General features: G+C 40.0%; 1 protein-coding gene across 11 annotated transcripts in view; it reads left to right on the forward strand.

Annotated features, from left to right (window-relative positions):
* Positions 1-24,793, forward strand: part of LOC145985064 (uncharacterized) — a 210,026-nt gene that overhangs the window by 134,673 nt on the left and 50,560 nt on the right. For all 11 annotated transcript variants that reach the window (XR_014441396.1, XR_014441391.1, XR_014441393.1 and 8 more), the window contains exons 11-12: positions 16,304-16,419; positions 22,831-22,972. Coding sequence is in view for 3 of the 11 variants with exons in the window: in XM_083118620.1 (XP_082974746.1) it covers positions 16,304-16,419; positions 22,831-22,972 (258 nt within the window). In the remaining 8 variants the exon portion in view is untranslated. The remainder of the gene's footprint in view (positions 1-16,303; positions 16,420-22,830; positions 22,973-24,793) is intronic.

The following is a 24,793-nucleotide window of genomic DNA, read 5'->3' on the forward strand; positions in this document are numbered from 1 at the left end:
ATGGGCACCTCTGCTCTCCATGAAGGAAATAATATCTTGCAGTTTTGTCTTCATACTTGGGATTTTCACTAGCAGCCGTGGGTGATAACTTGCATTATGCAAAGTCTAAGAAAAAACAAAAAGCACAACACTATAACAAAGCAACATAACAGCACCATAACACAACAAAGAAATAACACAACACAACTAGTTTAAAAAAATCAACCCCACACGTGATTATTGGACAAAAATAACGAGAGGCACCTTGCAACTACAAGAAATGTAAAGAAAAAGTGGCAACAACGTCTGAGTGCACGTGCTTATCGGGAGCGGTTTGGTTATTGTTAGCTGCCAGTGTTAAGTTTCATGAAAGGGTTGCCGATGGGGACATAATAAACATGTGGATTTTATCACATTACCATGCACACCAGTGGCGGATAATTATAATGAGATGTTGTAGGAGAAGGAAGGGTGTCACTTTTTTTTTTACTTAGCATGCATTTTTTGTTCGTTTTGAAGAAGGTATTCAGAACTGTTTGCTTTTTTTTAGACGCCAAAGGAAAGGAGCCCGTGTACGCACACGAGCAAGAAAATCGTGGCCAAAACAATTCGCAACAGACCCCCCCCCCCCTTTTTTGCTGATAGAAAAAGGGGAGAAGTCACTCAGCCAACAAAGCACTGTTTTGGCAAATTTTATGGCCGGCACAGTTGGGAAACGTATGAAGTGGGAAACTGGAGTTGCAACATAGGTAAGATCGACATCAACTTTTGGGGAAAACCTAGATGACAACGCATTAAGCAGGTTGACGATCTTTAGTTGGCCTATGCGGCTTTGATTATCTGTAACAGTTTCCCTTTTTTTTATGAATTTCTACAGGGCACAAAGAACACGCTTTTAATGAAAGTGGTTACCGGAAGTTGTCGGCTACCAGGCCAAAAGTTGCTCGCTCACGGGGAATTGCTGAATCTCGAGCTCAGACCTAGGCAGATGGGTGATACTTCCAGGCGCCACGCATCTTGTATTTTGGAACATTCTTCGATCTTATCTTGCATTTCTCATCTAGCACTGGTGAATATTTCGAAGGTGGCACATTCAGCGGGGAAAGAGCTTGACCTGCCATGCACATTGATAAACAATGTCAATGTCCAGCGGGCATTTCGGGCTGCTTTCCTCGAGTTGTCAGCAGCTCTTAGGACAAGGAAACATGTCAAGGTCAAGTTAAAATAACGTCCAAGCTCTCTCCACATTCGGTCTTCTCTTGTCGACTTACGCAGGTGTCTACTTCGAATTAAGCGAAACCAGTTTTGCCGAAGGGTCTTGTAAACAACTTCGTATTAAAAATTATCCATATTTCGATTTATCCCTACTGAAATACATTATAAATCCTATCTTATCGGCTGGGGAATGGGAAGAACTTTGGATTAAAGGGTACTTCGTATTAACCAATATGGTATTAACGAAGTTTTCCTGTATGTCTTCTGAGTGGATGTGATTGGCACTTTCAACTCAATATTGACAGCATCAGCAGATATTCTGCATTGGGACAGTGGTATCTGATAATACATGTCAATAAGGGTGAGCGGAATTGCTATATCAAATCCAGTAGAAAGAATATTTTTTTTAATCTTTTTCAAGTCTTGGTGCAGTGTTGTTTTAGATACTACATGTTCAGAGAGAAAATGAAAAACTAAAACTAACTAACTCTCTAGCCTTCTTAAACCCGAAGGTTCATGGCTGCAGCAACACAGGCCTTCCATCTGTCCCTATCTTGAGCAAGATCTATATACTCTTTTCCATCCCTACCGATTTCCCTTAGGTCCATCTCGACGTTGTCCCTCCATCTTCGTCTTGGCCTTCCTACTGGTCTCTTACCATCAGGTTTCCCAACAAGAATCCTGTAAACTCCTCTTTCCTCTCCCATTCGTGCCACATGGCCTGCCCACCTAAGTCTTCTTGATTTAATTATTCTAATAATGTCTGGACATGAATACAAATTATGTAGTTCTAAATTATGTAACCTTCTCCACTCACCTGTCTCCTCATCCCTTTTAGGTCCAAATATTTTCCTAAGGATCCTATTTTCAAATACTCTCTATTTATGTTCCTCTTTCAATGTAAGGGACCAAGTTTCACACCCATATAATACTACAGGCAAAATTACTGTTTTGTATATTTTAACTTTTAGTTTCTTAGATATTAAACGAGATGACAAATGTTTATGAAGAGAGAAGTAACATGCATTTCCTGAATTAAGCCTACTTTTTATTTCCTCTTTAATATAATTTTCATTTGTTAATATTACTCCTAAGTATTTGAATTTGGAAACTGGTTCAAACGAGTTGTTATCAATAATTAGATTTTGATTATTACCTAACACTTGGTTTCGGCCTGTAAGCATATATTTAGTTTTCTCTTTGTTAACTTCCAAACCTATCTCTTTAGCAGTTTTGAAAAATATTTTAGCATTATTCTTAATTGTATTCACATCATCCCCCAGTAAGTCTACATCATCTGCATATGCTAACAACTGAGTCACACCATTTAATTTTAGTCCTTCTTTACTTTCGTTTACCTTCCTAACAGCATATTCTAAGGCAAAATTAAAGAGCAATGGAGATAATGCATCTCCTTGTTTTAACCCATCATGAATTGTAAATTTGTCAGACACATTAATACCCACACAAATTTTACTTTCTGTTTCACTGGTGCATATTTTTATCATACTAACAAGCTTCTTAGGTATTCCAAACTCTACTAATATATTATATAATTTCTCTCTTTTGACCGAATCATATGCTTTATTGAAATCAATGAATAGCTGATGGGACATTTTGATTATATTCCCACTTTTTTTCAAGTGTCTGTCTGATGTGAAAAATTTGATCTGTAGTTGATCTGTTACGTTTAAATCCACATTGATAATCACCTATAATTTCATTAGCATATGGGGTTAGTCTTGTTAAAAGAATGTTAGATAATATTTTATATGTTGTTGAGAGTAAAGAAATTCCATGGTAATTATTGCAGTTCATTTTATCACCTTTTTTAAACACAGGAACAATTATGGATTCTTTCCACTGTTGAGGGATTTCTTCTTTATTCCATATTAAACAAATTAATTAATGAATTTGACATATTAATGAAGTTCCACCATATTTAATTAACTCAGCTGGTATTAAATCAATGCCAGGTGCTTTGTTATTCTTTAGCCTTTTAATAGCATCTTTAACTTCAGTCAAGTTAGGTTCTGGAACTAAAGGTTCTGCGGTGTGTACTTCATTCACTTCTGATTTATCTCCTACATGGACATTTAAAAGGTCATTAAAGTAGTTCTTCCATCTATTTAGAATATCGTTTGGGTCAGCTAGAAAATCACCGTCTTTATCTTTTATCAAGTTTACTTTAGGTTGCCACCCCTTTCTAAACTCATTTACACCTTTATATAAATGATGTTTACAATTTTTAATGGTATTCTCATATTCAAAAAGGTTGAAAATTTGGCTAAGATGCAAGTTTAGGGTCATAAATTCAATGAGATATGCCTGTGCTTGATGTGCATCTTTGATTGTTAAATTTTGGAGTTTATTAATTAATGCTTCCTAATTTCTATCCAAACTATCAGATTGGTTCGCATATTCAGTAAAAACATCTTCAATCTGATGTTGGAAAGAGTGAATTTCACCAGTTAAATTTTGATAGAAAATGTGATTAGCTTGCAGTTGTAATTTAATGTTAGATATCATTTGCTTTACCTCATGAGCATTTTGGAATAAGGGTTCTAGTTGCTTAGTAGTGGCAAAATCACAGCAATAGTTAGCAATGCTACTTATAAAGCCAAGGAGTGCACGTTTTTGTCTAACTACTGAAGTGTTGGGAGTGGGTCTTGTGAAGAGGGAAAGGTGTGAATGAAAATTTGGAGTTGGACTGCAAGTTTACATTGGTTGGAATCTTCTTCACCTTTGTTGCACATTGCATTATGTAGTGTTGATGGGAAGTGTTGGGTTTTAGGCATTTCTAATTTCACATTATAGTAGATGGGGATGGTATAATGATAAGGGATGGTTCCAGGTAGTTCTTTCAGGTAAATTCCCGAAATGATTTTTACATGTTAAGTCGCCGTGGTAACCAAAAAAATGAGGGTAAAAAAGGGAAAGTAGTAAGATTACTGCCATTGTCATTAGTGAGCCCTGAAAGGAACAAAAATACAATTTTAAAAGTGAATTTGCATAAAAAAAATAGCATGTATTAATTAAGCATGAGATATGTGATGAAAAAAAAATATTTGTTTTTTCGAGTTAGTTACTCAAACAAAAATGTAAAAGATCACTAATGAAAAATTAGAAAAAAGAGGGAATAACAAGCTGTAATGCAAGAGATTCTCGAGACTGATTAGGTTATAATATAAACTTGTGCATTTTTATTTGTTTGTATTTTATTACCATTTGTTTACGTTTTGCGCTCCGCGATGTATTTGCTTGAGCCGAGGCGATTACTACATCGTCAGCTGTGCAAGATTCATCAATGGTTAGTTCGCGCATGCATTTTATTTTTGTATTATTATTACATTGTGAAATATTAATAGTTTATTTTAGTATTTGAAATTGCTTTGAAAGTTAATTCCCGAGTATTGTTTTCTCTTTGTTGTTGTTGTTGTATTATGACAATGTGTGCAGTGTTGAGGAGGAGGGAACAGGAAGGAGAGGGTACTACGTGAATCAAAATGGTGGAACTTCTGTTTTTACATGTGCTCGTTCTTTTGTGCGGCTGAGTGAAAAATGGCCATTGTGGAAAATTCGCGTTGCGAAAAAAAATGTGAAAATATCAAGTACAAGTATTATGTTGACATGTGGGTGGGAAAAGAATATTTATAAATTGTGAATGGACTGTGCAACGGTGAAAAAATGGAAAAACTTAATATTTAAGTGACAGATTCGTCCAAGTCAAGGTGCCTTGTTTTCAAACGGTGAATCGTGATAGCATCGGTTTTCAATTTGCCATGATCATCTGTATATTCCACCAAATAGAAATTGGCGTCATTTTGTGAAATTATTTTCCCTTGAAATTTGTAGGAGGAAAATGCCTTGGGTACGTGGAGATGAGGGGTAGTGTGCAAAATATACACTAATTCTCCAGGGGAGTAGGTCGTTTGTTGTGTCTTTTTGTCGGCACATTGTTTTTGCTGCTCAAATCGCTTTGCTAAATGTTTGTGTGCTAGTTCTCGAGCGGCTTGGAGTTGTTGTATTCTGTGTTAATTAGAGTGGATAGTGGTGTTGGGATTAGTAGGGAGAACAGTATCTGCAATTAATGTAGGGTGTGCTCCTGTCAAGCATAATCGTCTCTGGAAGACCAAAAATGAGAAAAACATCCGAGACAAGAGCATTAGCTATTGAGTTGGCATCATGGTTGGGCAGGGTTGTAGTTATGGCAAATCTGGTACAATTGTCAACAACGGATAGAAAATATTTGTGTCCTGTGTCAGATGTTGAAGTCAGTGGTCCACACATTTCAATATGTATGTGGCTAAAGGGATGACTAGCGGGTGGGCTTGTTTGCAGTGTATGTTGTACGCCTCCATGAGCTCTTTTTGCTACTTGACATTCAGTGCATTTGCGTACTGCATCTTACACATATTTCTTTAGATTAGGCCAATAGTAGCGTAAAGAGAGATGGGAGTATGTTTTAGCAGCACCTTGATGTGCGGCCATCATTTTGATTACAGTGAATTAATTGAAACACTTAGTTTTCCTATAAAGGATTCCGTTGTCAAGAACAAATGAGTAGGCTGTTTTCTCTATTTGTGATCAGCATCTGGGTAGTTTTCATGAATTTTGATTAATGCTTGTAAGTAGGGTCCTCTCTTTGTGCCGTACCTATGTCAAAGTCATCGGATTGTAACATGAAGACTTGATTTAGTATGTCCTCCTCGTCTGTGTCAGGGGAAGTGTCTTGTGCTGTGTCTTTGGGTAAGGGAGGGGCTGGGTCTACAGGATTCCTCGATAGTGCATCAGCAATACCATTCTGTGATGATGGGATATGGTAAATTTGGAAGTCGAACTCTTGGAAGAAGAGTGATCTTCTTGCCAGAACCCGGACAACTGTTTTGTTGTTCTAAGGTAAGACAATACATGGTTATCTGTGAAAACTATAAAGGGTGTGTTGATTTAAGAAGAATTTGAATGATTTTAAGACATAAGGCAGCTGCAATTTCAAGAGAAAAGACATCTGCTTTTTTCTCAGTGTCTGTAAGGTGTCTGCTGCAGAAGGCTATCGGATGTAGTATTCCATTAGTATCTTTCTGCATAAGACAACCACCCATAACTTGGTAGGACGCGTCGATGTATACGCATGAAGTTTGCTTTGGGTCATAAGGTCTAAGAATTGGTGCGGAAATAATTTTGTCTTTTAATGCCTCAAAGCTTTTCTGATGCTCTTCATGCCAATGAAAGTTTACTTTCTTTTTGAGTAATTTGAACAAACATTCTGCGGGTTCCATAAACCCTTGTACATAGCGTCTGATGAAATTGCATATGCCTAGGAAGGATTTCAAATTTTTCTTAGATTTAGGTGGAGGGAATTCTTTGATTGCACGCAAGATGTGATCAGAAATTTTAAATCCCTTTTGTGACACAAGATGGCCTTAGACTGGAATTTCTTCAAAGCAGAATTTACATTAATTTGGCCCTAGTTTCAAATTGGCTGCACGTAATTTAGCAAAGACTTTATGTAAAACTTGTAGCATCGCGTCAACTGAGTTTGTGTAGCAAATTATGTCATCCGTATATCTCGGAACTATCTATGCCAGATAGAGCCATAGACATTACATTGTTCATGACCTGACTACTTGTCTTCAATCCCATTGGCAATACTTCGTACTCGTAATTTCCACAATTATGAATTGCGAATGAGGTCATTTTCTTTGACCTTTCTGTTAATTTTACCTGAAATAATGCTGACTTAAGGTCAAGAGTTGTGTAGTATTTCTTGCCTGCCATGTCTGCTATTATCAATGTTAGGTGTTGGGAGAGAAGAGGGCTGAATAATTTTATTCAGCACCCTAAGGTCAGACACCATGCGGAACGAATTGTCTTGCTTGCGCACTAAGAGAACTGGGTGTCGGAATGGACTGCCTTCTGACCTACGAATGATGCCATCTTGTAAGAGCATGTTCAGCTCAATTTTCTTTGCTCTCTGAGATTCAAAGGGATGGGGTATTGTCTCATATAAGGAGGTTGATTGTCTCCAATGTCATTGTCATACTCATAAATTGGGGTTGTGGTGAGTTTATCACCTTTCCAAGCTAAAACATCAGCATAATCAAATACTAACTTTATGATTTTTTTTCTGACTTTCCTTCAGTCGTGTGTTTTCTGTATTGTTTTCTGTGCATGCGTATGTAGTGGTAGTCATGTCAGTGTTGGATGTGTGTGTCATGTCTACAATTATGTCACAGGGGGTTGCTTGGCCAAGTGGGGTGTTGGATTTAAATGTGATTGGTTTGTCAGAGGGGTTATGAATTAGTAGCAGAGGGGAAGAAGTGTTAAGGAGAGCATGGGGTATAAGGATGTTGTATGTAAGGAGTGTTTCCTGAGAGGGTGTGAGTAGGATATTGTGGGGGAGGGGGGAGTGATGGAAACTGGATGGAAACTGGAACATATGTTTGGGTTATGGGTTTTAGGGTTACATTTTCTGGGATTGTTACTAAACTGTGTTGGTTGCTAGAAGGGAGTAGTTTAGAAAAAAATACATCAGGGATGGTGTAGGTGTGTGATTTTGTGGGAAGGTTATAGTTTGGAATATGGCCTAAGCATCTAAGAGTTACCAGGTTAGTACTGAGTGAAATGTCACATTTTTGTGTCTTCAAGAAGTCATTGCCAAGAAGGGGAGGTAATTCTTTGGATTGCACAACTCTAAAAGGGTAGGGTACCTATATCTTCCTATGTGAAGGGGGAGTATTACAATTTCTGAGATAGGAAGTCTGTTGCCAGTGACGACTTTAATAATGCTGTGCATTTGAATTTTCTTTGCATTGGGTGGAATTAAATGCTCAGGACAAATACTAATCGCTGAAAATCTACATAATCTGGCTTGCATTGTCAATCATAATTTCTAGGGGGTATTATTTACATGAGCTTGAATGGAGAATAGGTTGTTTTTTTCAAGGAGAGGAACTGTGTCAAATTTTGTCTTGCGTGGGGATCACACGGTTTTTCAGTTTAAATCGCCCTTGTTTTCATTGTTTGGGTTGTAAAAACAGTTCCTGGTAGAGTAATTTGAACGGAAACAAATCTGGCATTGTGAAAACTGTGAATTTTGTCGCCCCCTGACTGGATTATTATTTCCACCCCGAGATCTGAAATTACGACTTATGCAGCGAGTAGAACCTCTGCGATTGCTATTCCCCTGGCCGTAAAAAGAGGCCGGGTCTGAAATTGGTAACTGTTATTTGATTGTATTTGGTCCGCCAGGTTCTGTACATTGTGACATAACGCTTCAACTTTATTTTCTAATGTTAATGTCTGCAATTGATTTGTGACTGAATCTAGTTGGTTCGCTGTTGTACCGCCAGGTGGCAGAATTGTGTTGCAAGACTGTGAAACGGCAGCGCTGGGAGAACTAGCGGATTGTGTGTTTGGAGCTTGACTGGAGGGGAGGGAAGGCGGAGCTGTGGGCGTGGTTTGGACCTGCCATGAGTTGGTCGGGAGAGCTGGTGTTGTTTGATAGGATTACTGTGGAAGGAAGTTGTATGGAGCTTGAGAGATCTGCAGGGTGGGGGTAAGGGGGGAATACGTCACAAATGACGAAGCAGGCTGAGGCAAGGGGAAAGGATGGGTGTTGTTGACCTGTGGTTGTGTACAGTTGGGAAAATGAGGGGAGGCTTTTACGTAAATTGAGTGCATGTACTTAGCGGCATCTATCAGTTTCATCGCTTCACTTTGTTCCTCATTGCGTCTAGCTTGAATTAGCATGTCTTGCCTTTCTTGATTCTGCAGATGTGCAATAAGAGAACTTGTGTTGGTGGACTCTTTGTCCCCTATCGCAGCGATGTGTTTAGATACAAGTTCCGACACAACATAGGAAAGGATTTGAGGGTTTGTCGCTTGTGGGAAGAATTGAAGGACGAGATTTTTCTTACGAATTACACAATCATGAATGGGCTGGTTAATTTCCTGCTTTGTCTAATAAAATTTGGATAGGTATGCTGACTAAGTGATTGCCTTTAAATAATGAAATTAATTCTTGATTTGCGTAAAGGTGAGGGTGTTGAAGTTTGGCTGCTTTTTGGTATCGTTCAAGAACATGAGTGCTATGTCTGCGAGTAACAATGGCAACATTTTGCTTCTTTTGTTTTCCTCCCGGGCCAAAGTACCCGCTATGCTCTCGAACTTTTCAAAAATCTGTTCAATTTCTTGAGGATTTTTTCCAGTGAAGGCGGAGGGGTATAATCCATGGGGAATATTTACTGACATTCTTGACGGGGAAGGATTGATGGTAGTAGGGGTGTTAGTTTTAGGTGTACTGGTTTGGGGTTCTGGGTGTTTCTAGACCACCTAGAAACTGTGGATAATCGGGATGTTGAGCCTTGGATCTGGTTATTGGGGGGGAAGGAGAGGGGTGAAATAGCGGAGGGTAAGGATAGAATCTGGTCAAGAGAACAGTCTAGTTCTTTGTGAAGACTAATTTGGGATTCGTTCATGCAAATTTAGGGAGGGGGGAATTTTATGCATTTATTCACAAGAAATGAAAGATAGTGAGCGGAAAAGAAAATTTACGAGTGGGGGTTTATAATACGAAGTGTATTATCGAAAAAGAAGAATTTCTAGGGTTGCTGCTGTGTGCGGCGGGGATTTAAATTATAGAGTTTTGAGTGGTGTAAATAAAAAAAAAATAAAAAAATCCACGGAGTGGAGCTGGCTATTTCCACCATGTAGCATGACGTCGGGTATGGCACGGGATTGAGTCACGGCGGGACATAGCTCAGATAAATAAGTCTTTAAGTTTGATTTAGCTAACCACCTCTACCGTTAAGGAAGCTGATGAAGGATCGTTGGGAGCGTGTGATGTTGAATGCTACTCACCCCTTGCTGTAGGTCTGGCCCTCGGCTTCTGGCATCGGCGGCAGTTGTATGGTGACAGGTGCCTGCTGGAGAGATCGAAGGTGGCGATAAGAGGCGGCAGGCAAATTCGGCGACTTGATTCTATGGAGTGCAGATTCTCCGGCTGGCTTTGGCTAATGTTCCTCCGTAGTCCGGACTGCTTCTTGGGCTTCTCGCTTGTTGCCGCCTCGTAACGTCGCGATCTCTCAACTGGCTGCCGTCGTCGTCTTGTTGATCAATTTGCTGGTAATTGTGGAGCAAAGTGAGAGATCGATTTACCGTCTCCAGGGGTTTTATACTTTGGAATTGAGTCATGACTTGGTGGACTTTGCACCTCCAGCTGTACACCTGGGGTATCCCTGGATGCAGCATCGAATAACATGGGTACCTTGGGGAAACCCTGGGGGGTAAAGGTGGTCAGGGGCGTGATGTTGATCATATCACCCCCACTCACGACCGGATCAAGAAAGTGTGGGGCGTTACCCCACACCCCCTATATGCCTTCATGCTGTGGTGCTAAGCACAGGGGAGCACTTTACTTTTTTTTATTATTGTTTGGTTGGATGAAGTACAATACAAACTTAATGGAACTGTCAACAGACATAATTGTGTGTACTGGGCTGAAGATAATCCCCACGTTACTGTTGAAAAGGCTGTGAATTTGCCTGGTGTAAATGTGTCTCCTACGGGACTCATTGGTCCTTTCCGTTTTGAAGGTACTGTAACTGAAGAAAAGTAACTAACAATGCTTGCTGATTCCATTTTCCCTGCCATTCGTGTAATGTACAGTAATGACAGGTTTTATTACCAACAAGATGGCGCCCTGCCGCACTATCATAGGGATGTGCGAGCATACCTGGATCAAAATGTACCAGGCCAGTGGATAGGATGCGGGGGACCAATCGAATTTCCTGCAAGCTCTCCAGACCTTACGCTGCTCAATTTTTCTTATGGGGCACAGTAAAAGATGAGGTATATCGTCGTAAACCATGTAACCTGGACACACTTTGGGATGAAATTCATGCGGTGTGTGCAGAAATCCATTTGGACACTTTGGTGCAAAGTACGGAATCAGTCGTGACTCGTACTCAAAAATGTATCGGAGCTGAAGGCCATCATTTTGAACATTTACTTTAACCACCATTTGGAACACTCAGTTTGACCAGAAAGTACAAGCACACTTATTTTTCAAATTGGACTGTAGCCTTTCTTTTCCCAGAAATTTAACCTTGTAGGTTGGAAAATAAATTTTCTGTGACAGTTAAAAGTGTGTATACATTTTTTTGGTGCCGGTGTATCTATCTATCTATCTCTCTCTCTCTCTCTCTCTCTCTCTCTCTCTCTCTCTCTCTCTCTCTCTCTCTCTCTCTCTCTCTCTCTCTCTCTCTCTCTCTCTCTCTCTCTCTCTCTCTCTGTCGCTCTCTCTGTGTGTGTGTGTGTGTGTGCACGGGCGCAATCTTTTTCATCTCTTCACCAAGCAACTCTTTTGTCCCACTCCCACAACTCACAGGCATCAAGTTAGGGGATGGAGAGAAGGTCTATTTTATATGTCTGCTTACGGAAGTATTTTTTTTCTAAACTGTAGGAATATGTTACTTAGTAGAACTGCACAAAGCACATGAACAGAAAGACAAAAGTTCAAAGAAAACAAGGTAATGCCAAGAATGGGACTTTGAATAGTAAAAATATAATTTAAAGTCAGAGTTGCTTCATTCTTCATAAGAAATATGTGGGAGGCTAAAGACATTTATTGAGGCTATTTCTGAAAGACATTATCTAGCTTAATAAATTACATAAAGAACTGCTTGGAACTTCCACATAAGAAGTACATACTGTAGAATACATTGCAGATTTTTTTCTAATTTGTATTTGTATGTTAAAGCATTATAAAATGACTTTGAATGTGATTTGAAAATGCCTCAATAACTTGGAAACGTCAGGTTATGTTACAAAATGAGTTGGAACTATGTAATTGCAATAGGGTATCCTTTAGTTTACCCTAAAGCATAATGCATGATTGGATTTCCATAAAATGTACTTGTGTGGGCTGAGACTGCAAACCAGACACTTTTATGCTACAGGTATCAGGGCACTAGTAAACAAATGGGGAATAATTTCATCAATTTCTGAGAAATATGGGGATATGCATTAACATTTTGTTATTTTATGTAACTTTTCTGCCACTTTTGGCTAATTTTGATAGCTAGAATGAGTGATGATTAGATGATGAAATTAATGAGGAAACATTCACAAGAACTCAAACCTAAGAACTTTGTTGGCGAGATTGAACATTTGACACTGAGCTGGTGAGTTTGTATGTAGGAGGCGCATCCAGAAAGTAAGTTCCGATGGACTGTAAAATGAGAGACGTACATCAGAAGACAATGATTTTATTACTGTGGACTTAGTGATACATAACCTACTTTTCAACATATGCACCATCCTTGTTGAGGCATTTGTCGTAACGCGGCACCAGTTTTTGTATGCATGTGTCAGAGAAGTCTGCTGCCAAGGACTGGAACCAGGATGTCACACCCGTTTGCAACTCTCATGCAGCAGGGAACAGGAGATCTGTGGAAACTGACATGAGAGTTCAGACATTGTGAACCGCTGGTTCTGCAGCATTGCTTGCTGCACATTCTCCACCAATTCAGGCATTACCATGGACGGTCAGCCACTACGATATTCATCGTGAACATTGGTGGGGCCTGCTGTGAATTTTCTGCACCATCTTCTGACCATTCCTTCTCATGACATTCGGTCCATACACTTCACACAACTGCCGGTGGATCTCTGATGCCGACAGCTTCTTAGCGTGGAGAAACCTGATTACCGTGCGTACATCGCACTCTGCGGGAGACTGTATGCACGCAGCCATGTTTACCGTACCACAGTTCTCTCACCGCTGACTCAACTCCTGCGCAAGCGCGTCCAGCTCTGACCACTCGTGCCATCTTGGGGCACTTTCGGAACTTACTTTCTGGATGCGCCTCGTATTTTAGTAGGGATGGGACCGATTAATCGGTACTCTATCGGTATCGGCCGATGTAGGCATATCAGGGTATCGGTAAAATTACCAATTATTTTACTGATCCGATATATCGATAAATATCTGATAATTTAGTGCAAAATTCTGCCATTTCGTTGTAATTTTTATGGATCCATGCCCTACTTTCTAAAAAAAGTAAATGTCGAAATATGCAATTTCTTTTGCACTGCAGTCACCTTGGAACACACATTTCTTAAGGAGTTCAATGAACCTTTCAGGTTCTTCAAGGACCATTTCTAATTTTATATCGGATCGGTAGTATATTGGTTATCGGCATAGGCGTTGCCTGAAGGGGGTTCACGGAGCACACGAACCCCCAACCGAAAACTGAAAATTTTCCATTTGTTTTATTTTCTGCAGAATAAAACACTACATTTCAATATACTTATTTTAGAAAGCAGTTATTTTCGTTCATAAAATCTTCACAATGCTTAAAATTTCCCAATTTCCCCCGACTGTTGACAAGAAAAGCTCACCAGGTTAGGCAGTGAGAGCCCGGGGCACCTCTGGTGCAGTGAACTCCTCTGCTGTATTCTTCCTGTGTTCTATCTAGCTCGACGGAATAAAGCCGAAAAAAGCAAGGGGGGGAAACTGGGAATCGGAGCATGTGCCCTTCCGAAAGAACACTCAACAGATGGCAGCAACTGTTCAGAGAATGCCGATAGCGGCCGAGGTGCAAGGTATTTTATTTTTCATTTCGTTTAGCTTCTGTATTGGGGAAAAGTAAGCAGTCGTCAAGATATTATAATGCAAGCACTGTTTGCATGTATTGTTATAGTAATTCCTAAGATCTATATTGTTTTAGCCTAATAGCCTATATTTAATTTCCAACACATTTCATCAAAAATTAAGGGTGCAAACTTCCTCAACAACATTACAAATAGTTGTCGCACACCCAAAGCCTTTCATGGCGATGGTTTTATGATTTAAAACACTATATCACCAAAATGAGCAGATTTAAACTTAACATCGACATTTAAAATTGTTGCTTAATCCTTCAGATAATGTAGACAAGTCAAAAAGAAAGAAGATGAAGACACTGCTAGTAGAAACTAATATTTATCTTGGCACACATGTAAGTGAGTATGGATATTGAAAAGAAATTATAATTGTTATAAACTCCTACAGGTAAATTGTAAAACAAAAATTTTAAGTTTCGCGAATTGCTTGATTTGCTTTATTGTATTTGCTACTTGTGCCACCTTTGGCTAATTTGTGAAGATGAGTGATGATAATATGATGAAATTGATGAATGGACACTCACAAACATCCATGCCCAGGTCAGGATTAGAACCCGGGACCCCTGGCATCATAGCGTGATGTGCTAACCACTCCGCCACAGGGGCCGGCTCACGAATTGCAATTCGCATCATGAAGTTTGAGCATTGCCAGATACTTACTTACCAAGCTGCTGTGAAATTACAAATAGCTATTGAAATTTAAAAAAAAATCAAACATATTTGTTGATATCATGGTTAGTGGAAATGGTGGAGGTTAATTCTTAGGAAGAGGCAAAATAATTTCCAATGGAGAGAGAATTAAGGCATTTCAATAATTTAAACGGGAAAAAATGTATTGTTTACCTTAGTAATGTTTCCTTGTTTTTGAGGGCATTGACATGCGAGGAGAGGCGGGGGGGGGGGGGGGTGTTATGCGGAAACTATAATAATTCAAAAGTAAATGAAAATTGGCCTGTGTTTTGTAAATGGATTTTCAGTGGGCATTCTGGCAGACTGGCTAGCACAGTACAAGTTCCCAGGTTCATATTCTTCATAAAACATAAATTATTGTAATTATTCATATTTCTTGTTTTACTTTAGTTTATTATTTTTTCCTTGTACTCTAAAATTTATTAACGAAATATATTCTGACTTCACTAGAACAGTTCTGTACCATTCAAATTTGTATAACTAAAATATAAATTATATTTATACAATAAAGGAGAAAAAGTTTATTTAAAAAGCAGAGGAATCCTTAAATTTTCGCAGAAAAGGTGCCCAATGTTTATTTTATTTATTATATATATAATAACCCATGGTGTGACAGCCCTCGAAGGGCCTTGCCCTATCTCCCGACTGCCAGTCTCTCTCCCACAATCCTACCTAGAGGTGTGGAGTTCTTCAACCGGTAATGGGGTGATGTGAGGTCAGCATGTGTTCTTTCTGAAGTAGTGGATGTATCAATGATTCACATTTGGGAGGTCGTGGGTTAAAATTTCGTGGCTCAACATTCTGAGGTTATCCGTGGCCTCCTTCAGTAACTCCCGATGGATGGTGGGGTGATACATTTCATGAATGCCGCTTACCACTTTCTAGGGCTTTCCTGCGTTCTGTCATCTTCTGTCGTAACATCCAGATGAATGACGTTAATCAAATCAATCAGCATAGGTTTTTGTAGCCTTGTTTAAAACTTGGTAAACAGTGATATGTTTTTGTGAGTATTGACGCAGAATAGTTGATAATTGTTCGTAGTGTCAATTTGAAAAGTTTCAGCTCTTAATGTTTATTAAATTTGCTTACTATTTTTGTCCTCAGAAACTCTAGACAAATACCGAGATAATCTTGTTACTTGGCTAGTGTAGGGCACTCTAAAAATGGAAGTCCTAGCTTCGATTCTTGGCTCAAATTTCACCTTCTTGTATGCTCAATTAATCAGTTGTCCACATTTACCATTTTCTCCTCCGTGATTGTGATCACCAAATTGGTTCTCAATGTGTTTGTACCCCCCCCCCAGCCTTGGGGGGGGGGGGGGGTAAAATTTTCTGTGAATTTAGGCTGGGTGTGAACACGGGGAGGGGGGGGGGTAAAATTTTCTCTGATTTTAGGCTGGGTGTGAACACCCAACGATTTACTACACGCGATGCCACTGGTTATCGGTATCAGTAAATTTTATATCGGTACTTTATCGGTATTGGCCAAAATTTCATATCGGCCCATCCCCAAATTTTAGTATTTTATTATAGTGATTTGTGACTTATTTACTGACTTTCACTTGATTATTTAGTAATCATATGGTTATATTTCTGATTCTAGTTTTTTTTTCCTATTTAATAGTCTCTTTTCTTCTAATACAGCTATTAACTCCAAAGCTGTTATCTTCAATTCCATGGTGAAGCCATAGAAAAACTTCATTAATCATGTAATGTAAATTCCTGAACATAGTACATTTTCTTTTATTCAGGAAAAACAAAGAAAATTCAGCCAGAGAAGGTACAATGCAATGCTGAGAAGGAGAAATCAGTTACATTGACAGAAGCGGAATTAGTGAATTTTGTCAAAACAGTTCGAGGAATTCATGTAAGTAGAATCTTGTAAACATTAAAAAAATTGTTGATTTTCCTACATTTCACTATGAGCCAGGCCCGTACCTGGAAAAAAGGAAACACTCACCGGACACAGAAAAAATTCAAATTTTCGTGATGGTATGTCACATCTTCATGAGTGGAGAGACGTTGTAGAACTTGGTGACAAGAAGGAAGAGTAAGCATGACCTGCAGTGTTGCCAGGTCCCAAAAAAAGGTGTTGACAGTGCCACAAAAAAATATATAGATGGTTCTTTTGCCAGGCTTGTCGAAAACTGTGAGTGGTTGGGGGGGGTTTGGTTGGGGAAAGGTGGTGGTGAGGGTGAGGATAGGGTATGAGGGGCATTACTGGGTGGCCTTGTTCAGGCCTGGGGGTGTGGTTGCATTCATGGTCGATATGTAGGCCCTCTCCCATCTTCTACGTATTGAGGTGTTGGTGGATTGGGGCAAGGAGTGGACGATCGCTACCTGGAAGCAGTCATTAAAAGGAATGTTGTGGTGATTGGTGTGAATGGCAACAGCAAAGTCCAGGTTTTGGGTAGAGGAGTGGTGGTTGTTGATGCGGAGGTTCAGGGCTGTGGATGTTTCCCCCAGGTAGAAACTCCCACAGATGTTGCAGGTGAGGATATAAATTAGGTTAGAGCTGTAGCAGGTTCCTTTGGGGTAGAGTGTGAATTTGCCGGTGGCAGTGTGGATCTGGAGGGTGCGGGAAGTGATAAATATGGGGCAGGTTTTGCACCTTGGGCGGTTGCATTTGTGGGCAGGTGCGAGTTGATTGTGAGTAGGTGGATTGTGATGGACCAGGATGTTTTGGAGATTGGGAGGGTGTTTGAAAACCACTCAGGACTTGTCGGGGAAGATATTTCTGGTGTCAGGATCACTGTGCAGGATGGGAAGGAGGGAACGTAGAGTGTGTCTGATTTTGTTGAGGTGGGGTGATATTGGGTGACAAGTGCAGAGGGATTGGTGGCAGGTTTCTTGGTGGGAGTGTATGAAGCTGCTCGGGATATTTGTTTAGTGACTAGGGTGGAAGGATATCCACGGTTGGTCAAGGCTTGGTGTAAACGGAGGTTATAGTTCTGTCGGGAGGTGGGTGAGGTGTTGAGGCATTGATCTCTGAGGGCCAGGGAGAATGGGATGGCTTTCTTGTTGTGGAACGGATGGGAGCTGGAGAAGTGTAAGTATTGCATATGGTTGGTAGGTTTGATGTGGATGCAGGTTTCCAAATGTCCTTCCTTCATGTGCACATCCACATCCAGGAAGGTTATTTGGTTGGTGGAGTGAGTCCAGGTGAAATTGATGGAGCTGAAGTGGTTAAGTTTGTCTAGGAAGGTGGTCAGGGAAGGTTCTCCATGTGTCCAAAGCATGAAGATGTCATCGATGAAATGGAGCCAGAGGAGAGGTTTGAGAGATTGGGTCTCCAGGAACTCTTTTTCAACTCTGCCCATGAACAGGTTGGCATAGGATGGGGCCATTCTGGTACCCATGGCTGTGCCCTGGATTTGGAGATAGTGCTTGTCCTCGAAGGTGAAGTTGTTGCACGTGAGGACAAGGTGAGCTGGATGGGTCAGGAAATTAATGCTGGGGTTGTGGGGTTTTGGTCTGTTGTTGAAGAAGGATTCTATGGAGCAAAAGCCATGGGAGTGAGGTATGTTAGACAATAAGAAACAAATATTAGGTACTTTCTCCAGTGTTTACTGCATAGGGTGGATGGTTTCGGGGAAGAAGGGAAAAGGTTATTGATTAGCTAGGTTGAGCCCGGGGGGATATAGGGGCATGCATGCCTGATATATAGGCCCTTTCCTATCGCCTGCAGAAAGACGTGTCTGAGGGGGAGGGGGATAAAAGATGGATTATGGCAACAAGGAAACAGTTGTTGAAGGTGGTATTATGGCTGTTGGTGTGGATGGCAACTGTGAAATCAGAGTGTTGGGTGGAGGAATGGTGATTATTGATCCTTAGATTCAAGGGAGTGGAGGTTTCGCCCAGGTAGAAGTTGCCGCAGATTTGGCAGATGAGGGTGTAAATAGTTGCCGCAGATTTGGCAGATGAGGGTGTAAATCAGGTTGGATGAGTGGCAGGTGCCCTTGGGGTGAAGGGTGAACTCACCTGCGGCTGTGGGGATCAGGAGGGTTGGGGAGGTGATGAGTATGGGGCAGGTCTTGCACCTGTTAGCTGGGGGGAGTGGTGTGGAAGGGGTGCGAGTGTTTTGGACCAAGATGTTCTTGAGGTTGGGAGGGCAAGGGAAGACGACCCATCTTTAACCCCCTTCCCATTCAGACATGTCTTTCCGCAGGCGATGGGAAAGGGCTTATATATCAGGCATGCACGCCACTATACCCCTCAGGCTTAACCTAGCTAACCAATAACCTTTTCCCTTCTTCCCCGAAACCACCCACCCTATGCAGTAAACACTGGAGAAAGTACCTAATATTTGTTTCCTATCGTCTTTCTCTGGCAACATTGTACCAACGCTATAGTTAGTATTCTGTGCTCCTACTCTTCGTCATTCTGTGAACTTCTTTCTTCTTTGTTGAAAATGTGGCCTGGGTCACGAAATATCAAACTTTTTCCTTTTCTTTTAATGTGGTAATTGTTTACTGTCTCCTTCTTCATTTGTGTTTATCCGCCCTTCTGGCACCTTTTCTCATCCTATTCCTGTATATATATAGGGTGATTCTAAAGGTAGGGTACAAACTAAAACCACAGATACCTCCCATGAAATAGAGACAAAAGTGCCCCTTCCACTTTGCTGAGAGATGCCTTCGTGAGGAGCTAGACAACGCTGAAAACGTGTGAAAATGAACTTCACACTGCTGTACAGCCAGTACCAGTGAAGATAGAAAGGCGGAACAAAAGAAGTCAAAAGGAACACCAAAGTCGCCCATCCGAAAAACACCAGGCGGCAGCTGCGCAACACATGCGCATGGGGTTCCACAAAGGAAATTCGAGTATCCCGCAGAACAAGTGAAGGGAAAGGGTAGCGATCAACAACGGTAGGGAGAAAAGAAGCAATGAAGCATGAAGTAACAATTGCACAGCGGGAAACAAACACCATGACTGAAGCAGTGCAGTCAAGAAAAATAGTGCGGGGTTGAAGAACCACGGGAGGACGACGTAGGATGAAGAAACACACCGAGAATGCAAGCAAAGTGGTCCGTGACACTCGACAGGCAACAGACACGTACATGGTTTGGGGCAGAAATGGCGGTGCTGGTGGTGCAGCACATGGGGAGTCCCCAAACACAGTGGGGAGACACCGCAGCAAGAACAAAGCACGGTGCAACAAAAGAGAAAGAGGACCGGACGGGGAATGGTACCTGCCAAGGAGACAACAAATGCAGGACAAGGGATTCCCCGTAACAGTATCGAGGGGATGTCACACAGAGGTTGTGCGCCAGCAGGACAAACACAGCAACTACAGGCACATTAGGTTTATTGCCACACAAAGGTGCACTTACACATAGGAATAGTATGTAGTACGTAGTCGTACCCCGGACTGACGTTTTTACAAAAGTTGCTCAAATTGACGACCACCACATTCAATGCAGGCATTGCAGTGTCACAGGAAATTCTGGCAAACCCTGTCAAAAATCCCTGGCGTGGTATCATACGTCAATACTGTATGATGGTGGGCTGTTCCTGCTCACAATGAAAAACCCCTGCCGAGGAACGCTTAACTCTCAAGAAGTTCCTTGTCACACACGTTGAGAGTTCCTCAGCAGGGGTTTTCATTGTGAGCATGAACAGCCCAACATCATACAGTATTGACGTTACACATTCATTATCATAAAAAGCCTTCATTATCTGATGAATGTCAATTGGGGGATACATTTTCTGCAGTTAGAAACTTGGTCACCACCTGCAGTTTCAGGTGCACCGACATAGTATGGTTACATGTTGCCATTTTCCTCGCTCTAGTTCAGCAACCCCTGGTGATAAAAGTTTGAAACTTGGATTGGAGAAGGGGGAAAGTCGGAAGAGTGCAATGCATGGTTGCTCAAAATCCAAAATGTCTTTACACCGTCACAAAAAAATACACCGTCACAAAAAATAGGAGGCATTACTTTTCAGCCCACCCTCGTACCTTGGTAAATATGCGTTTCCGGACATATGTTGATATGAACTTTTTTGTTCCTTTACTTATCAGGAATCACCTCCTGAAGTTTGTCCCAATAGTTTCTGTTCACCCTGTATAAACAAATTAATTTGCTACAATATAAAGTAGCAAATTAATTCCTTTAACGACTGGTTCAAAATATTAAGAAATTAGAAGATAGGTGAAATGTTTTTAATAAGTGTTACATATTATTAAATTATTGTTTTTTATTAAAAATGATACTTAAATTTTCATACTTTTACTGTGTTATGTTTTTATAATGGTGTAAATCTATTAATGGTCTCTCGAAAGGAAATATTTCCTTATCAGAGTTGTAGCTAGAGATTTCAGCATCCAGGACGAGAATGATTTTCACACAATCCTACCTAGATGTAGCTGTCATACTTAGACATTGTAGAAATTTTATGTACTTATTCTTTTCCATTGAATCTGATGAAAAGAAAACTTAGCATTCAAGAAATGTGGCTAATAAAAGGACAGTCGGTTGTGCATCCACACCATCTTCATTGAAGGGGTGTGTGTTATTGTTCACATCTGCAAACTCGATTGCGAATTAATGATAACTAGGTGGAGGGACAAAAAATGAGAAACTTTAAGACGACATTACTTTCCTATTAAATTAACATGTAAGTGCTATGTTTTATTCCTGACGAAAGGAGGTGAGAAATGGAGGAGAAATTACAGGTCGCTCTAATTTCTATGTTCCAGGGGCCTAGGGTGACAATGACAACCACCTTCACAGCTAGAGTTCCGTTTCTTCCTAGTCCAATTTGATATAATTTTAAAATCTTATCTATGACTGTAGAAGTACGTTTTTACCCCATGCTGAGCCCTAAACAGAGAGATAGAGATAGATGGATGGATAGATAGATAAATAGATAGATAGAGAGAGAGAGAGAGAGATAGAGATGTATGCAACATACTTCTTAGTAAAGTATGTTTGAAGTCCAAACTAATTTCTTATCTTTGTTGTTATAACACAAACTCTTACCCTCGGAAAATTTTAATGGGGGAAAAATTTTAATAGAACAAGATCGTTGGTGGGAAGGTGGGAGAACCCCCTTCCGCCATGGGAATTCGTACCCTGAATGTGACCACCAACGCAATGGAATGATCATTATAATGAAGAACATGTCTGAATGTGAATTAACTGCAAAAAGAGGACTTTTTCTCATCAAGACTGCAGTTCGAGAAATGTCAAAACAGGAAGTAAATATGGTGAACTGTCCCAACCAAATTGGAATATATAGTAGCTTCGCCTCTCTCCAGAGACAACCCATTCATTTATGCAAGAAGAAAATCTAAATTCTTTCAAAATCTTGAAAATTATCCATGTTGTTTTTGTAGATTTGCATCATAATATTTCATGGCTCAAGGGCGGGCATGGCCCCCTTGCCCCCCCCCCCCCTGGGTACGGGCCTGCTATGAGCTGTAGGAATTATTTTGTGCATATGTTCCATTCTGCAGCTTGTTTCTTGTGACCATTGTATGAATTTTTGTGAAGTTAATATTGTTTCTCCAAACAACTGCTTTTTCTGTGAATTCCACTAGTCCTACAAATTCACACACTATTCTGTGTGTAAAGAACAATTCTTTTTAATTGTTCACTTTACATGCTTGTTATCAGTGGCATAGAGTGTGGCCTTTCCAGTAGTGTAGCCTACCATGATGAAGGCTATTGTTATATATTGCACTGATTGTGTTCTGTTAAATTCAATTAATCAATTAATGGCTGCATTCTTTTCATGTCTACCACAAAGAGCATCCCATCAATAGAAATATGCTGTATTAGATACAGGAAACATCAAACAAATGAAAATAATCTGATCTAGAATTTCTAAGTGAATTTAAAAATAAATCCCTCTCTCTCACTCCCTCCCCCCTTTATTCTTTAGTTACAAATGTAGATTAAAACCAAGCTACAATGAGGTAGTGTTCTTTTCCTAAAATTTATCAGAAGTGCTGTCTCTCTCATTATTATGTATCGCATCATGCTGTATTTGAACAATTAGAATTGAATGTATGATATGAGAAAATGTAAAATACAGGAAGTTGGAAGTGGGGTTCCATGAATAATTATTATGTGGTGGGGTAGGTCAACTCAATATGATGTTTGAGACATACATTGCTTGTAGGAAAGGAAAAATTTTGAGCATTAAATATCACCTTGCAAAGCCCTAATTTGTGTAAGTGATACTTTTATCAATTATCTTTATTATCAGTTATTATAGTTACTTTATCAACTATTTGCAAATTTTTGTCATGTTCTTTGTTGTTTCTTTTCAGCTGCGCAAGAAAGTAGAACATGTGGTTCTCTGTGGAAGGGATGATTCTGGAAACAAGATAGTGGCGATACCCTCAAATGTTGAAAGCATTATTTCATTCAAGAAACAGTACAATACACCAAAATACCGTATTGCAAAATCTCGTAAGTGCTTACTTATTTCTACTTGCTATGTCATTGAAGGCAAGTAACAATGATGTGTTTTGTTGCAGGACCGTAGGGGGGTATTAGGGAGAATGGTAAAGGGTGGCAATCACTTCTGTCAAAGTGTCTTACACCAAGGGAGCTTTCAAACTGAAGTGACAAGTGACATGCACTTTAATATGCACTTTCCTCTGCTGTCTTCAAAGAAATAATTCACTATGCATGCATGACCAACAGACCGAGGTGATTCAGTGCATACAGTTTAGAAAATGGCCTAGTCCAAGTGACACACAAGCAACATGTGTAGCTTGAGGTGTGTCACTCTGATATGAAAGGTTGCATGTATTTCTGAAGGTTTGTTTCCAAGTGACATGTGTCACGTATCACTTGAAGTTTGTCAGTTCAATCTGAAAGCTTCCTAACAATACGTTTTTAATTAACAACTCTTTCATGTCTAAACAGAGGATTTCCTTTTAGGTCTAAAATTAAGGGATCAACCCTCTCCTAGACACCTAAATGTAACAATTAATGTAGTTAATATCAGGGAAATGTGAAGCCTACTGTTATGTCAATAGTTAAGCATCATCCAATAATATAAGAGTAAGTCGTAATGTCCTATCTTTGATTTTTAAAAATGCCATAATGATTGAGAAAACATAATGAAGTGCTTGAAAAAATTGGCAATACTAACAACATAATAAACATGCCTGATAGAAGTCACATCCATGTCCCTCTGGGGGAAATGGGACAAGAAAGTTTTTTTTTTTTTACACTGGATAGAGTAAGGCATTCTTTCAAACCCTGCTTCAGTTTGGAGTTACCATGTTTCTGCAAGGATGTGAACTAGTCGTATAATTCTCAGGTTCTTATAATAATTACTGAAAATTAGTGACTGAAATGAAATTATATCTGCAAAATACATAATTTTGGACTGACATTCATTTTCCATAGGAAAGGAGGTTTATGCCCTTGTCAGCAACCAGAACTGTGGCAAAGGGACAAAATCTCTTCACACATCTAACTGGTATCCTATATCTCTGCCCTTGAAAATGTATGAACCTTAAAACATGCCACATAGTCAAAGGATTCCAAAATCAGTAGACCTGACACATAGTACTGGGGCATTCCATTATCATAGGTGGGACATGCGTACTTTTATATTAGTAACTATTATACTGATAGTTAAGCAACATTTTTCTCACAATTTCTGTGCAATGAAATATGAAACTTAATACTTTTGATTAAACACCTAATCTTTAAAATGCTTTCTGTAGATTTATAGCTATAAGTGAACAATTTTGTATCATGGGTGGGACAGACGAACCTCTGCCTCTTTACAGTCGCAACGCGATAAGAAGCGGTGTGCAATCAGAACGCAGAACATGACCAAATTCTGTCTTCTCGTTGGCTGCCATGTGGCTGGGAGTTTTCTGCATTGCCACGTTCGCACAAACAGGCGGACAGGCTAATCAGGTGTTGGCAAGCTCGGGAAAAAATAAAACGTCACGCGAAATTAAGCATGCACGTATCAGTATGCTAATGTATGTTATTTCCGTCGTAAAGTGATAAATTAACGAATCTAGACATTTGAATCTGAAGTTTCTTGTAGGTTAACGTTAACTTCCCGTATGAATTTTACATTCTGGCTAGCATGAAACATTTTATCTTCCTGCTCTACACAGCAACTGAAAAACTTCACTGAATGAACCTCTGTTGGGTTTTTATTATGGTACATTGCAAGCATCAGCTACCGTCATCTTTTAACTTGTGTTGAATCGTATCACAATTACCTACAAAAGAAAATGCATCTTGTGTTATGAA

The sequence above is a fragment of the Lepisma saccharinum genome, chromosome 3 (genome assembly GCF_977018435.1).
Source record: "Lepisma saccharinum chromosome 3, izLepSacc3.1, whole genome shotgun sequence".
NCBI lineage: Eukaryota > Metazoa > Arthropoda > Insecta > Zygentoma > Lepismatidae > Lepisma > Lepisma saccharinum.